This window comes from Lissotriton vulgaris, chromosome 6, assembly GCF_964263255.1.
Source record: "Lissotriton vulgaris chromosome 6, aLisVul1.2, whole genome shotgun sequence".
NCBI lineage: Eukaryota > Metazoa > Chordata > Amphibia > Caudata > Salamandridae > Lissotriton > Lissotriton vulgaris.
Window position 1 is genome coordinate 912,901,798 of NC_141694.1, and position 16,738 is coordinate 912,918,535.

General features: G+C 46.5%; 1 protein-coding gene across 1 annotated transcript in view; it reads left to right on the top strand.

The window, feature by feature from the left end:
* The window catches only part of RGS7 (regulator of G protein signaling 7), a 2,226,031-nt gene that overhangs the window by 589,049 nt on the left and 1,620,244 nt on the right, over positions 1-16,738 (top strand). Inside the window, exon 3 of the mRNA XM_086925320.1 lies at positions 1,962-2,058. Coding sequence (XP_086781446.1) covers positions 1,962-2,058 — 97 coding nt within the window. The remainder of the gene's footprint in view (positions 1-1,961; positions 2,059-16,738) is intronic.

A 16,738-nucleotide genomic window follows, 5' to 3' on the forward strand; every position in this document is an offset into this window, starting at 1 on the left:
GATTACAATCTGTGCATAATATTTTCACACAGTGGTTATTGAAGCTGTGACTCTTTTTTGCATTGCATGTCTTGTGGGGAGAAAAATCAGCTAGCACTTCTCATGTGCATGTTTTACGCACTATCAACTTCTAAGGGGCCGATCACGATCTTGCTTGGAAAGCCTTCTGTATGACTCAGATCCGGGGGGCTTTCCTAGCGCATTGCATTCGCTGAGTCCGAGCAACCGATTACAATGCACCTGTAGGTTGCAGACTCCGTTCGCTCGGACTCCCATTGAACTCTATGGGAGCCTGTATGCCGAATGCCTACACAGCCCCCATAGCAAAAAAGGGGTGGGTAGGGAAAAGTGTTCACCTTGTGGCAGCCACCCCATGGTGCCCACCACACTGTGCATGCATGGAAAGGGGGACACATGGGTACCCCCGGGACCTACTGGGGCAGTCCTGGGTGAAGGGGGGGTCTGCCTGCTACAGCCCCCTGAAGTCCGATTCCCACTACTGTTTCGTCTCAATAAGACCAAGTCGATACAGCTGTCCGAATCGTGCATCATACTCGCTCATTCGGAAGCTGGCTCCATTGTGCGGTACGATTTGGCTACAAACGAGTCGGACTGACAGGTTCGGGTTCGGAAACAATTCAGGCGACGCGGTCGAGATCTACGCATCGTACATGGTCGATCGGGACGGGGGAAGATTCAGTTGGAAACATAGGCTCCGAATCGGATTTGCGTGTCCTGGAACCCGTCTGGATGCCTTTCTAACGAGATCATCATTGGCCCCTAAGTCATTTTTATTTGCTTGAAGTTAGGTTGGAATTTGAACTTCAGTCATATACAAGCATAAAATCCCACATTTTTATAAGTTTTCGGAGCAAAAACCTCACAATTTTGAAGTGCAAGCTATGAGATTTTCAGTGTTTAACAGGGTCATAATGAGCTGAAAAGCTCCCCTTGGATTTACCTGTGTGCCTGTGGAGTGATACTGTGACTTGTGAATTGGGCAGCATTTTAACAACAACCCCAGATGACTTTTCTTTGCTCTCCACTACATCTGCTCTCTACTGATGAAGGGCTAAACCCTGAAACACGTGTCTAGCAATAACAGCCCTACCAGCACCAACTTTGGTGATAAAACTAGAGCAACTTTGAAGTAAGCGTACGGCATTTAACAGAATGCAATGGGGTGAACAATGCTGGGATGAGAGGTAGTTTGCTCCCTACCCCCTTGTTGTTTAAACAGGGTCACATTTCACTGAATTTAAGAAACTGTATGCCAAAATAAGACAGTTTTAAAAGTTCCAAAGTGATAGACTATGCTTCAAAACACATTTTAGGAAGGAGCTATCTGCCACTTACAAATTGTGAACACTTTTGTTGGTGCTAGAACTACTGCTGAGCGCAACCATCTTCATACTGCATTTAAATGAGCTTCATGGGCCAGATAATCAACAAAATGCGCCTACGCAAAAATTGGGCTGCACATCTCGATTTGCATATGCGCAGCAACATTTCTGTCAGTTATTAGTATAGTAATCAATTTGTGCTCATGTCTATTGTTGTCTGATTAATACAGATGCTCACTTTACAGCTTTCCTGAGTTGCTGCACACGTTATTAAGTTATTCCTAACTGAGCATACGTCGCATCATCATAAAATGCAGGAGCGGCTCGTGCAGATAGAGCAGTGGGGTGGGGTGGGGGGACTCAACAAATGGCGAGGGAAAATACAATTTTAATTTTCCCTCATCGTCTGTCGAGTACCCTCCACCGCGCCTCACTGCCCTACCACTCTTACCTGCACAAGCCGCACCTAGATAAGGGAATGCATTTATTGATTGGATTTCACTTTTTGTTGCATTGCAAGCCCTTCATTTGTCTTTTTGGGGCTAAAGAGGGAGGTTCTGTTACTACTTTTCCTTTATTTCTGAATCACATTGATATTTTTTTCTTGTTTACTTGCAGATGGAAGACATAATTTCACGCATGCAAGATGAGAAAAATGGAATTCCAATTCGTACTGTCAAAAGCTTTCTTTCCAAGATTCCCAGTGTCTTTTCTGGTGAGCAACATTTTCATTTCTTATGGATGAGGGAACTGTAAAATGGGAAATGACGTGTTGTGCAAGTCATGTGTATGCATGGTCATCTTGACAGATTTAAAGCCAGGTAGCCAGCATTTTCTCTCCAGATGTATTTTCTATTCACATGGTTAGTATTTTCTAATCAATTGGTTAATTCAATTTTTTTATAATAAACACTAGTGATTTGGTGTAAAGAATCTAAGAGATTTTGGGAATGATTTATGAAATATCTTATGCGAAGTAATAGGAGCTTTGACCTACCCAGACCAGAAATTATAGTGGTGGCCAAAAAACACACAGTGACCAGTTTCTTACATGTTTTCCCCATGTAGAATCGAGTTGTATTTTGTTTTCTGCAGACGCCATTCTGTTTACGTGCTCTTAAATTGCTTTGTAATAACAGAATGGGCTCGCATAGAGTTACATAAAGCAGCTTATCATCGCCTGTTTGTGATTTGTTTTCAGCGTTCTCACTCCCTGTAGTGTGCTTTGTCTTTCAACTACTTCTACTGCTGGGATGTGTGCGTGTTTTTTTGTCTGATGTGTACCAAGGTGATGTGTGCTCTTTTGTGCTACTTTGAATGGGATGAATGGCTATATTATCTAGACGGTAGAAAAAGACATGTTTAGGAAAAAGTGAGTCGAGCAACAATGAGCAACAGTAACAATCTAAAAAAAATGTGTTTTACTATAATTTTTTTCTGTATAGCAGTCGACTCATGTTAAGTTTGTCTTATTTGTAGACGACTCTACCAAGCTGTGGTTTGTGGTTCACTAAATGCACTAATTTATGTGGCAGTGGAGTATCAAATTTTGTGGCTGAGTTGACTAAAATATGCTGCAAGAAAAGACAAATTAGATGGCATAAAAGGGTTCTGTGACAGAGTTATCTCACTTCTTTTTGACTTTGTAATTAATATTAATACTGTCTGGGCAAAAGTTGAACCTCATTATTAAATGTTCAAGGTGTGAACACAGCCTCAGCAATGAAATGATGATTAGTTAACCTTTGAAAAGGGTTTAACAGTGTGTGACACCACGTACATTGCATTTTTTGTGACTTTCGATCTGTTTAAGTTTCAAACTATATTTTGGGTTGAAATGTATAAATTATGCAGCTGTTGGTGAATTGTGTGGCACAGTCGGTGAATTCATATTGCGGGAAAAACCTTGGCCAGGTAATCGCAGTAGAGAAAGGCAGCCGCGGTGCGTCCATTGGGGCGTTGGGGCGTAGCCCCACTAAGCCTGGACGCACAATCGTCAAGCACTGCACACTAAAAATATTTAAAGGCATCATTGGTGGCAAAGAATGTAAGCGCAGCAGAGCTTGTATGGCCGGGAATTCGGGACACACTCGAGGCAATCTGGAGTGCGCAGGAAGTGGGCTGGGCTGCTGCAGCTTGAGTGACAGTCCACACTCAGCTGCAGCAGTCTACGCATGTAAAATTTTGGGCTGTAACTTGCCCGAGCATGCGCGGTTCAGCCTTCTACTACCTTTCCCTTAGAGATGGACCAAGGGGGGTGCTGCTTCTCACAGCAGCCGTGCTGCAGCCCTCGGGTTTCAATGGGCGAGTAGTGACTGTGCCCTCCAGCCAATCCTAGCGCTGCATGCATGCCAGGATTGGCTGGTCCTGGCGCACATCTGCACTTAAATGGCCAATCACTGTGTGACTTCATGTGAAGCCATGCAGTGATTGGCCATTTGGCGATGCGCGCGCTGCTGGCTGGCTGCTGTACTAGCAGTGTGTGTAGCCAGGTCGGTGTCATTAGGACTTGTGTGCGGTGCAGTCCGACTCACCACGTGGCTGTTCAGACACTCACTCTCCGTTCCCTGGCAGAACTGGACAGTGTTTCGGAAGTACTAAGAAATGAAAGGTGTCTGACTCTGTGGCACTGGTAGGATAGCCTTCTTTTCAATTTCATCCACCCTATATTACATTTCCTCTGTGCCTTTAAATGCGCGGGAGGGACCGGTACAGTAGTGCGTGCCTTCACTTTTTCAAAGATATTCTGGGTCTGGGATAGCGACTTAGCGAGTATCAGCACCACTATGTTTCCATTTCAAACAGCACTGCATTAAATGTGTTACAGGACAGTGAGGTAAAAATCACCACCAGACACCGTGTCTGTACATCTCGTAGGGCCTCTGGAGAGGGAGGTTACCGTTATGCCACTTAATAAGACACTTGATACAAATTTACTGTAGGCCTATTTAATCCGGTCAGGCAGAAGGTGTCCTCCAGTAGTATCATGTAGTTGAGGGCAAAACGTTATTGCAGTGTGCACACGTGTTGGGCTGTGGGTAGGTACAGAGATGAATTCTCCCTCTGATGTCCGCCCACAGATGTCTTGCGGTATGCCCCGTGGAGAGTCTGGGCCCAGCTCACTGCAGCCGCGTGTGTCCATTGGGGCGTTGGGGCGTAGCCCCACTAAGCCTGGACGCACCGTCGTTAAGCACTGCACACTAAAAATATTTAAAGGCATCATTGGTGGCAAAGAATGTAAGCGCAGCAGAGCTTGTATGGCCGGGAATTCGGGACACACCCGAGGCAATCTGGAGTGCGCAGGATGTGGGCTGGGCTGCTGCAGCTTGAGTGACAGTCCACACTCAGCTGCAGCAGTCTACGCATGTAAAATTTTGGGCTTTAACTTGCCCGAGCATGCGTGGTTCAGCCTTCTACTACCTTCCCCTTAGAGATGGACCAAGGGGGGTGCTGCTTCTCACAGCAGCCGTGCTGCAGCCCTCGGGGGTTCAAAGGGCGAGTAGTGACTGTGCCCCCCTAGCCAATCCTAGCGCTGCATGCATGCCAGGATTGGCTGGGCCTGGCGCACAGCCGCAGTTAAATGGCCAATCACTGTGTGACTTCATGTGAAGCCATGCAGTGATTGGCCATTTGGCGATGCGCGCGCCGCTGGCTGGCTGCTGTACTAGCAGTGTGTGTAGCCAGGTCGGTGTCGTTAGGACTTGTGTGCAGTGCAGTCCGACTCCCCACGTGGCTGCTGAGACACTCACTCTCCGTTCCCAGGCAGAACTGGACCGTGTTTTGGAAGTACTAAGAAGTGAAAGGTGTCTGACTCTGTGGCACTGGTAGGATAGCCTTCTTTTCAATTTCAACCACCCTATATTACATTTCCTCTGTGCCTTTAAATGCGCGGGAGGGACCGGTACAGTAGTGCGTGCCTTCACTTTTACAAAGAGATTCTGGGTCTGGGATAGCGACTTAGCGAGTATCAGCACCACTACGTTTCCATTTCAGACAGCACTGCATTAAATGTGTTACAGGACAGTGAGGTAAAAATCACCACCAGACACCGTGTCTGTACATCTCGTAGGGCCTCTGGAGTGGGAGGTTACCGTTATGCCACTTAATAAGACACGTGATGCAAATTTACCGTATGCCTATTTAATCCGGTCAGGCAGAAGGTGTCCTCTAGTAGTAATATGTAGTTGAGTTGAGGGCAAAACGTTATTGCAGTGTGCACACGTGTTGGGCTGTGGTAGGCACAGAGATGAATTCTCCCTCTGATGTCCGCCCACAGATGTCTTGCGGTATGCCCCGTGGAGAGTCTGGGCCCAGCTCACTGTCTCCTACAGTTGAGGCTTGGTCCGCATCCCTCAGGACTCCCCCGCGCCACCTTCACTTCCGTCCCTCTCCCACTCTCCCACACAAGTCTCCTTTCCCCGACTTCCAGGCACTTTCACTGTGCACGAGGAATAGGAAACTCAAACAGGAGACACAGTCATGTTGTCCCTGCTGGCAAGGGGGGAGCGCAGAGGATGAGACAGGAAGAAGAGAGTGGCACGAGAGACAGTGGCCTTTGTTCAAGCGCAGACAGCACTTTAGGAAAACCTGACAATTTCATAGGAGACAAAGTAAGTAAGACCTCTATGCAGGATGAAAAGCGTGCGCAGGAAACAAGACCAGTGCGCAGGAGACAGGCTGCGATCGTTGAACAGCTAGATGGGGGCTTTGGAGTCTGAGGGATCCATAGAAAGTATTGATTGTACCCAGAGGGAACAGGGGGTGCTGCAGCATAGACAGACGTAGAAATCAGTTTGTGTTTTTGAAAAATAAAAAATTCAGTTTCCAGAGAAGAAACCTTTATTCGCTTAACCCCAGTGTTTATGGATTTCATAATCACAAACCCTCGAAGGAAGAACTAGGCACTTCTGTAGTCTCAAAATCCACCCAACTCAAAATGTGCTAGATAGAGATATCATTTCTCAAGATTATATGCTGTATATTTTTCCCTTAAGCTTTAGAAATCATCATTTGATAAAACATGACTTCGGAATTATGTTATAAAATCGGTGACGGGTGCAGCACCCTGTTTTATATTATCTCTCATTTCTTTGATCTCTCTGTTTCTCTTCCATTCTCGCATCCTCTACCCCTCTCACTATGTCTCTCTCGCTCCTCATCTCCTCTTTTTCGCGCCCTCACTCCCTCCCCATTTCTCGACCTCTTGCGCTCTCTCACATTTTCTCTCAGTCTCCCCGTTCCACTCTCATCTCTTCCCTTTCTACCTCCCTCTCACACCTTTATCTGGTTCTCTCTTACTCATTATGTGCTCTTCTCCCCCTTTCTCCTTCTTTGCCTTTGTCACTCTTTCTCGTCTCCCTCCACCTCTTGCCCTCTCTTCTATCTCTCTCTCTCTCACTCCTGTTTGTCTCTCTTTTTCTTCATAAGCTTCTCCCTTCTCCCTCTCTCTTCCACCTGGCCCACTCTATATTTCTCCATCTTTATCTCCCTTTCCATCCCCTCTTCATTTCCATCCATCGCTATCTCTTCCCTTTCCCATCTTTCCTCATTTCTCCTTTTCTCTGTTTTCGTTTTCTCCCTCCCTCGCTTCCTCTCTCTCTCTCTCACTTTCGTTCTCTCTCTCCCCCTCTCTTCCTGTCTCTCTCTCTCCCTCTCTTCCTGTCTCTCTCTCTCACTTTCGTTCGTTCTCTCTCTCTGTCTCCCTCTCCATCACTTTCACTCACTCCCCCTTTCTATCTGTCTCTCTCTCTCCATCACTTTCGCTCTCTCTCTCCCTTTATTTCTGCCTCTCTCCATCAATTTCACTCTCTCTCCCTCGCTTTCCGGGGCAATAGGCCTAAAGGCATTTACATATTGTGGAAGGGTTCAATAAGGATGTGCTCTATTAAGCTCTGCTGTTTTGCATTGCATTGCGTACAGGGCTGTACTTTAATGTGCTGTGTATTGCTGTGTTATATTATATTCTGCTTTGATGTTCACTGCTCTAATCGAGCACCAAGGGGTTTCCCGTATTGAATCGGATGTCAGGATTTGTGCTTTTGTCGTGTGCTATGTTACACTGTATTGCACTGTTGTATGCTATAGTTTTATGTACTGTATTGTGCGGTAACATTGTGCACTGTGCTTTCTATACCAGTCTTATGTTTGCTCCACAGTTCTGAGGCTTGCTGGACTGTGTTGTGCTTTGCTACACTATACTTTGTGGTGTTTTACTTGCTTTGCTGCGCTGTACTGCGCACTATTGATTTATACAGGAATGGCCAGCAGTCTATGCTTTGCTGTACAGTGTTACACCAATCAGCGTTAGCTCTGCCACGGTTGAGCTCACAGCACTCTGACTCACCGACTGGGGTGATGGGATATTAATTAGGGAGGAAAATGTATGGAAGTGCATTTCAGAACCTTTGGACCTTTTGAAGCTTGAATTTGGACTCTAAGCTTTACAAGTAGGTCTTTAGCTGGGGTTATATGTGGCACTTCAGAAGTATTCCAATCAGAAGATAGAGTTAACCCGGTATGAACGTTTCTTAACAGGGTGGTATCAGTGGGAAGTATGAGGTTGATTTTATTTTATTTTGGTTGTGATTAGTTTAAAGAGCTCATATATGAAGGAGAGCTGTTTCAACAACGCTGTTATATAGCAACAGGCCCTGTCTCCTTATAGTAGTAAGGGGGAGGTCAACATTTTTGTTTTCACAGTGCATTTTGTGAATAAAAGGTTCAAACAATGAAAAATAAATAAAAAACAAAATAAAGCAAGTCAGAGTGTTTGCAAAGTGGCTAGATTGATTTCATTCACAGAAATAATAAAGATGTCATGATAACGCTGATGGTTAATCTTTATCCTAGAGAGAGATCAGAGTTTTGTCTAGTGGAAGTTTTGACTCATGGAAAGGTAGTGCAGAAGGTTAATGTGCCTGCTGCAAAGAACCTGTACCTGTTGCAGATCACAAACTGCACATGATGTTTAGATGTTTAGTTGTTTGTTAAATAAAAAACATCTGTGAGGTACTCAGAAATGCATTGTATCTCGAAGTCTGTTATGAAGATCTGTGGTTATACTAAATAAGTAGCTGCCTATACTGAATAAGCTACCTATGTTATATGACATCTCTTTATTAATGTAATAACTGCACTTTCACAATTGCTTTATTAACCTTCCTGCTTTCTCAAATTTGCTTGAAAATGCATCATTTGTCCACTCTTTTTTCAAAATGTTCCCTCCGAACCCTCCTTAGGTTGTTCAGGCTCGTTCGCTACGCTCGCCCGCTAAGGTGAAGTATGACAGTAATTTTACGCCGCACTACTTTCAAATGTCACCAGCCGCCCCTGGAGAAAGGGTTATACTGTGGAGGGATAAAACATACTATTCCCACTGCAGTCTGTGCAACAGTATGGAAAGTGTTGGATTTCAGGGGGGTGAAATTTACTATTCTCACTCAAACAGCAAGGAAAGTGTCAACTTGCATATAGGTTCATTTTACTATTTCTACTGCAGTCTAAAAGAGAATAGGGAAAGTATTTCAATTCAAACACATTACATATTTAAGTAACAGCATGAATGTAAAAAAAGTAAACTCGTAATATAACATTAACGTAAAAAAATACACATAGGTAATACAAATTAAAAATATTAACAAATCTTTTTACACAATGACTTTTCATTAAAATAGTTAATTATGAATTGATAAATAACTACTATTCAATTATTAATTCATTATCTTCCCACCGTTCCCCTACAAAAATATGCAGTCTGAACCCGAAATATAACTTTAAAAAATGAAGTATTCCATATTTTAAAATAAACTAAATAATTAATATACAGGTAATCATTTTGTTAATTAATTAATTATTACTTATTTAACTTCCTAGCCTAGACTTTTACAAGACTGGCAGCCTGCAACTAAAATATAAATAAATAATTATATATTCCATAATTAAAAATATCTTCAAATTCAATTAAATAATCAATTTACAAATACTTATTAATTAATTTATTGATTAATAATTAAATAATGTTCCACCTTACGCCACTACAAAACTAGCATTCTGCAGCTAATATATCAGCACAATAGATCAGTATTTCATATTTTACATAATTAAAATTAATTAATTTATTAATTTAAATTATTTACACATTAATTAATAGTTATTACTTAAGTTCCTACTACATAGCAGCCCCCACTAAAATATAAATAAAATAAATACGTCTTCCATAAACTACATAATTAAAATCTATTTAATAATCACTTACAAATATTTAATTGTTAAATAATTAGTATTAGCTTCCCACCCTATATTTTCACAAATCTAACAGCCCAAAAATAACATATAATGGAAAGAAATCAATATTAAATAAATTACCTAAAAATATTAGCCATATAATTGAATACAATGTATTTATATTTCATAATTATTATCAACCAATTAACTTCCCACCCTATACTGCTATAATCCCAAAAAACCCATACGAAACTTGAAATTACTTTAGGAAATTAAATAAATAATTCTAAACGATTTAGAATTACAAGGTATATTTAAGAAAATAAACTTCATATAAATAATAGTAACATAAAATTAATATATTAAATAAAACACCTTCAAGTAATTTAAGAAGTATATTTTTAACCACTATATTATTGAAAATGATATTAAAAACATCAATATTATTTAAAAATGATGTTACTTATCTAAACAAAATGATATTCTTGTCAATGATATTTTTGCATCATGATATTTGTGTATCACTTTATTTATTTTCTGATATTTCTGCCTTCCGATATTTTTAAATCAATATTTTGTCCAAACACCCCATGCAACCGATGGACACTGCTGTTCACTTGATGATGGTCATATCTGCAGCATGGTCAGAATAGTAGCACACCTGCCCGTAAAATATATGATTAATAATTACTTAGTATTTTCTCAAGGTCGGTGCCTCCTTCAATTGGGGTCCTGATATTCTCTGCCTGAGTGCTTGTTCATATGCATTCGGACTGGCCTGTCTGGCCCTAAAGTGCCCCTGCTCCTAACACAAAGGGATTCCACCCTATATATGCATAGTGTATTTCTGCTTCCATGAAAATTAGGCTATGCAGGGGTATTTTCCTGAAGGCTATAACATGTAGTTACATTTTTGGGGATTAATAGTTTCTAATTTTCACATTATGTGGCACACAAAATGTCTTTCTGTAGTGCATACCATTTAACGTATGGATGGTTGCATTGTTGTGGCTATAAAATATTATATAGAAGAAGACCTCACAATCTTTTCCCTCATGTCATTTTGGTGATCTGTATTGTGAGGTTTTCTATGGAGACTTCGACTAGGATGTTTTAAGCCATGTGTACATTCAGGGCCAAGTTCACATAGGGAACTGTAACATTGCACTTGTAGAATAAACAGAGACTATTTTAGCGCCACTGGTCAAGTAGGGGTTACTGGGATATAACCATAGAGATTGGGGTTTTTTACCACTGATGGCCCATGCATAACCTACTATGGCATTGCAATTTGAGTACCAAATTCACCATTTCCAAACTTGACTCTCAGGGTAGTGAGGGCAGGGAGTCAAAGGCTTGTCAGGGAGGCAAAGTAAAGGTAGAACTCAGAACTTAAACTGGCAAACAGACACACTAAGTACCATCTAGTCCAGTGTATTTTCTTGTATAAAGAGAAGTACTTTATTTCAGGAACATAGTCTTACATACAAGAAGTGTTGATCAGTTACATATTTCTAACACACATATTAAAAGCAAGCTAAACACACAGAAATATTCATGCATTAATCTGGCACAGGTGTGGGCTCATAGCAATATGGGGCAAAACGTTTCCCTCATTCTGACTTGTAAGGCATTCGTATGTCTTATAAATAAAGATTTTTAGTCTTGCTGAGTTAAATAACCTCTTAGAGTTTAGCAGAGGGTGCCGGTCAGAGTCCAAGTTGATTCAGCTCAGGTTTGCCGGTGGATTGGCACTTGGAGCACAGATTCTTGCAGTGACTGGTAATTGCAGCACAGCCAAGCAGTCCTGCTCCCAGCTCCCAATAGCATGGGCTGGAATCCCTGCTTCCTTTCGACTCTCAGCACTGGTGCTTGAGTACGATGGTTCAGTGTGGGAGCAGCACAGCGTTGGCAGCATGACAAGATCCCTTTTCAACAGATCTTTGTTCGCAAGGCTTGATGTTACAGCTTAGTCAGCACCAGTTTTCTAGCCTCAGGCAGAAGAGAGGCCCATCCAAATCATGCTGGCTGATGTGCACTGGGGTTATACATTGGCTGGCTTATTTAACTTCTTGTGGAAACGCATTGGTAGGCCAGTACACCCTCTATAGACACTGGTTGGCCCCAGTTGCGCTCCACAGTTAAGTTTGGTTCTTCTTTGTTGCCCCACACTCTGGGTGCAAGGGCTGAGCTTATTCTCTTCAGGCAGTTTCTTTCTGTTAGGTTAAGGGATCCTTCCTCACTCTTAGCAGACCAGGCCACAGGAAGACCCACAACTCTCCAGCAAGATGCACAGACTTCTGATTATGTCCTCTCACCTCTGTGAGACAGGCTGTTAAAAATACCAGACCAGGATCTTAACAGTCTTTTGGGAATGCTACAGATCACTCATTGTCTTTGTCTGTGAATAACTTTGATCTGGTATCAGGTGGGTAGTTTAGGTCCCACTTTTATACATATATCTTCAAGACAGGGGATGTTGATACCACTGTCAGTGCCCAGGAACCAGTTTGAAACTGTTCCTTTTTAGGTCTCGCACCTGCGAACCGGATCGCGAAAGCGATCCGTCGCTGCGAGACTTATTGTGATCATTTCAGTTTTCAAGGACTCAAGGGGAACAGACAAGAGACAAGAGATGTGAACGCGCAGATCTTCGACTTGGATTAGGTCACGCGCGCGTCAACGGTGAAGAGCATGTCAGTTTCAGTTTTGAGCAGTTCTACATTTTGTTACTTTGTTGCAGTTTTAAAGGCTGGTTTGTGAAGAACATGTCAGTTTCAGTTTTCCCTTGACAACTGTGTGCAAACAGCTTCTGCATACAATTTTTTTAATGTTTTTTTTTAATATAATGTGCGTGTTTTAATACAAGTGTGTTGAAAAGTGGGTGTTTTCGATAATTAGTCCGTAAAAAAGTGTTTGTGTTTAACTACAATAATAATGTGTGTGTTTTCAATACAATGAGCATGTTAGGAAGTGTTTGTGCTGTACAGTGGAGTGCTGCGTTGTAGAGTGCAGCGCTGTATAGTGAGGTGGTGTGTTGTGGAGTGGACTAGTGTGCTTTGTGGAGTAGTGCATTGTAGAGTGGAGCACTGCGCTGTAGAGTGGAGCACTGCGCTGTAGAGCGCTGCGCTGTAGAGTTGAGCGCTGCGCTGCAGAGTGGAGCGCTGCGCTGTAGAGTGAATCCGGCACTGTAGAGTGGATGCTGCGCTGTAGAGTGAATGCTGCGCTGTAGAGTGGAGCGCTGCGCTGTAGAGCAGAATGCTGCGTTGTGTAGTGTTGCGCTGTAGAGTGGAGCGTTGCGCTGTAGAGTGGAGCGCTGCGCTGTAGAGGGGAGTGTTGCGCTGGAGAGTGGCGCGCTGCGCTGCAGACTGGACCGCTGCGCTGTGGAGTGGAGCGCTGTAGAGTGGAGCGCTGCGCTGTAGAGTGGAGCGCTGCGCTGTAGAGTGGAGCGCTGTGCTGTAGAGTGGAGCGCTGCGCTGTAGAGTGGAGCGCTGCGCTGTAAAGTGGAGCGCTGCGCTGTAGAGTGGAGCGCTGCGCTGTAGAGTGGAGCGCTGCGCTGTAGAGTGGAGTGATGCGCTGTACAGTGGTGTGCTAAATTGGGAAGGTCTGCGCTGTAAAGTGGAGTGTTGTGTTGTGTAGTGCTGCGCTGTAGAGTGGAGCACTGCGCTGTGGTGCGCTGCGCTGTAGAGTGGCGCGTTGTGCTGCAGACGAACGCTGCGCTGTAGAGTGGAGTGTTGCGCTGTAGAGTGGAGTGTTGCGCTGTAAAGTGGAGTGTTGCGCTGTAGAGTGGCGCGCTGCGCTGTAGAGTGGCGCGCTGCGCTGTAGAGTGGAGCGCTGCGCTGTAGAGTGGAGCGCTGCGCTGTAGAGTGGAGCGCTGCGCTGTAGAGTGGAGCGCTGCGCTGTAGAGTGGAGCACTGCGCTGTAGAGTGGAGCGCTGCGCAGTGGAGCGCTGTGGAGCGCTGCGCTGTAGAGTGGAGCGCTGCGCTGTAGAGTGGAGCGCTGCGCTGTAGAGTGGAGTGCTGCGCTGTAGAGTGAATGCTGCACTGTAGAGTGGAGCGCTGCGCTGTACAGCAGAATGCTGCGTTGTCTAGTGTTGCGCTGTAGAGTAGAGCGCTGCGCTGTAGAGTGGAGCGCTGCGCTGTAGAGTGGAGTGCTATACTGGGGAGTTCTGTGCTGTAGAGTGGAGTGCTGCGTTGTGTAGTGCTGCACTGTAGAGTGGAGCGCTGCGCTGTAGAGTGGAGCGCTGCGCTATAGAGTGCTGCGCTGTAGAGTGGAGCGCTGCGCTGTAGAGTGGAGCGCTGCGCTGTAGAGTGGAGCGCTGCGCTGTAGAGTGGAGCGCTGCGCTGTAGAGTGGAGCGCTGCGCTGTAGAGTGGAGTGATGTGCTGTAGAGTGGAGCGCTGCGCTGTAAAGTGGAGTGCTATACTGGGGAGTTCTGTGCTGTAGAGTGGAGTGCTGCGTTGTGTAGTGCTGCACTGTAGAGTGGAGCGCTGCACTGTAGAGTGGAGCGCTGCGCTGTAGAGTGGAGCGCTGCGCTGTAGAGTGGAGCGCTGCGCTGTAGAGTGGAGCGCTGCGCTGTAGAGCAGAATGCTGCTTTGTGTAGTGTTGTGCTGTAGAGTGGACTGCTGCGTTGTAGAGTGGAGTGTTGCACTGTAGAGTGGAGTGTTGCGTTGTAGAGTGGAGCGCTGCGCTGTAGAGTGGAGCGCTGCGCTGTAGAGTGGAGCGCTTTAGAGTGGAGCGCTGCGCTGTAGAGTGAATACTGCGCTGTAGAGTGAATGCTGCGCTGTAGAGTGGAGCGCTGTGCTGTAGAGCAGAATGCTGCTTTGTGTAGTGTTGTGCTGTAGAGTGGAGCGCTGCGCTGTAGAGTGGAGCGCTGCGCTGTAGAGTGGAGCGCTGCGCTGTAGAGTGAAGCGCTGCGCTGTAAAGTGGAGCGCTGCGCTGTAGAGTGGCGCGCTGCTCTGTAGAGTGAGTGCTGCTCTGTAGAGTGGAATGCTGCGCTGTACAGTGGTGTGCTATATTGGGAAGGTCTGCGCTGTAAAGTGGAGTGTTGTGTTGTGTAGTGCTACGCTGTAGAGTGGAGCACTGCGCTGTGGCGCGTTGCGCTGTAGAGTGGTGCGCTGTGCTGCAGACTGGAACGCTGCGCTGTAGAGTGGAGTGTTGCGCTGTAGAGTGGAGTGTTGCGCTGTAGAGGTGCGCTGCGCTGTGGAGTGGAGCGCTATAGAGTGGAGCACTGCACTGTAGAGAGGAGCGCTGCGCTGTAGAGTGGAGCGCTGCGCTGCAGAGTGGAGCGCTGCGCTGTAGAGTGAATGCTGCGCTGTAGAGTGAATGCTGCGCTGTAGAGTGGAGCGCTGCGCTGTAAAGCAGAATGCTGCGTTGTGTAGTGTTGCGCTGTAGAGTGGAGCGCTGCGCTGTAGAGTGGAGCGCTGCGCTGTAGAGTGGAGCGCTGCGCTGTAGAGTGGAGCGCTGCGCTGTAGAGTGGAGCGCTGCGCTGTGGAGCGCTGCGCTGTGGAGCGCTGCGCAGCGCTGCGCTGTAGAGTGGAGCGTTGCGCTGTAGAGTGGAGTGCTGCTCTGTAGAGTGGAATGCTGCGCTGTACAGTGGTGTGCTAAATTGGGAAGGTCTGCGCTGTAAAGTGGAGTGTTGTGTTGTGTAGTGCTGCGCTGTAGAGTGGAGCGCTGCGCTGTAGAGTGAATGCTGCACTGTAGAGTGAATGCTGCGCTGTAGAGTGGAGCGCTGCGCTGTAAAGCAGAATGCTGCGTTGTGTAGTGTTGCGCTGTAGAGTGGAGCGCTGCGCTGTAGAGTGGAGCGCTGCGCTGTAGAGTGGAGCGCTGCGCTGTAGAGTGGAGCGCTGCGCTGTGGAGCGCTGCGCTGTAGAGTGGAGCGTTGCGCTGTAGAGTGGAGTGCTGCTCTGTAGAGTGGAATGCTGCGCTGTACAGTAGTGTGCTAAATTGGGAAGGTCTGCGCTGTAAAGTGGAGTGTTGTGTTGTGTAGTGCTGCGCTGTAGAGTGGAGCACTGCGCTGTGGCGCGCTGCGCTGTAGAGTGGCGCGCTGTGCTGCAGACAAACGCTGCGCTGTAGAGTGGAGTGTTGCACTGTAGAGTGGAGTGTTGCGCTGTAAAGTGGAGTGTTGCGCTGTAGAGCGGCATGCTGCGCTGTAGAGTGGAGCGCTGCGCTGTGGAGTGGAGCGCTGCAGAGTGGAGCGCTGCGCTGTAGAGTGGAGCGCTGCGCTGTAGAGTGGAGCGCTGTAGAGTGGAGCGCTGTAGAGTGGAGCGCTGCGCTGTAGAGTGAATGCTGCACTGTAGAGTGAATGCTGCGCTGTAGAGTGGAGCGCTGCGCTATAGAGCAGAATGCTGCGTTGTGTAGTGTTGCACTGTAGAGTGGAGCGCTGCGCTGTAGAGTGGAGCGCTGCGCTTTAGAGTGGAGCGCTGTGCTGTAGAGTGGAGCGCTGCGCTGTAGAGTGGAGCGCTGCGCTGTATAGTGGAGCGTTGTGCTGTAGAGTGGAGCGTTGCGCTGTAGAGTGGAGTGCGCTGGAGAGTGGCGCGCTGCGCTGTAGAGTGGCGCGCTGCGCTGCAGACTGGACCGCTGCACTGTAGAGTGGAGCGCTGCGCTGTATAGTGAGTGCTGCTCTGTAGAGTGGAATGCTGAGCTGTACAGTGGTGTGCTAAATTGGGAAGGTCTGCGCTGTAAAGTGGAGTGTTGTGTTGTGTAGTGCTGCGCTGTAGAGTGGAGCACTGCACTGTAGAGTGGAGCGCTGCGCTGTAGAGTGGAGTGCGCTGCGCTGTAGAGTGGAGTGCGCTGCGCTGTAGAGAGGAGTGTTGCGCTGTAGAGCGGCATGCTGCGCTGTAGAGTAGAGTGGAGCGCTGCGCTGTGGAGTGGAGCGCTGTAGAGTGGAGCGCTGCGCTGTAGAGTGGAGCGCTGCGCTGTAGAGTGGAGCGCTGCGCTGTAGAGTGGAGCGCTGCTGTATAGTGAGTGCTGCTCTGTAGAGTGGAATGCTGAGCTGTACAGTGGTGTGCTAAATTGGGAAGGTCTGCGCTGTAAAGTGGAGTGTTGTGTTGTGTAGTGCTGCGCTGTAGAGTGGAGCACTGCACTGTAGAGTGGAGCGCTGCGCTGTAGAGTGGAGTGCGCTGCGCTGTAGAGTGGAGTGCGCTGCGCTGTAGAGTGGAGTGTTGCGCTGTAG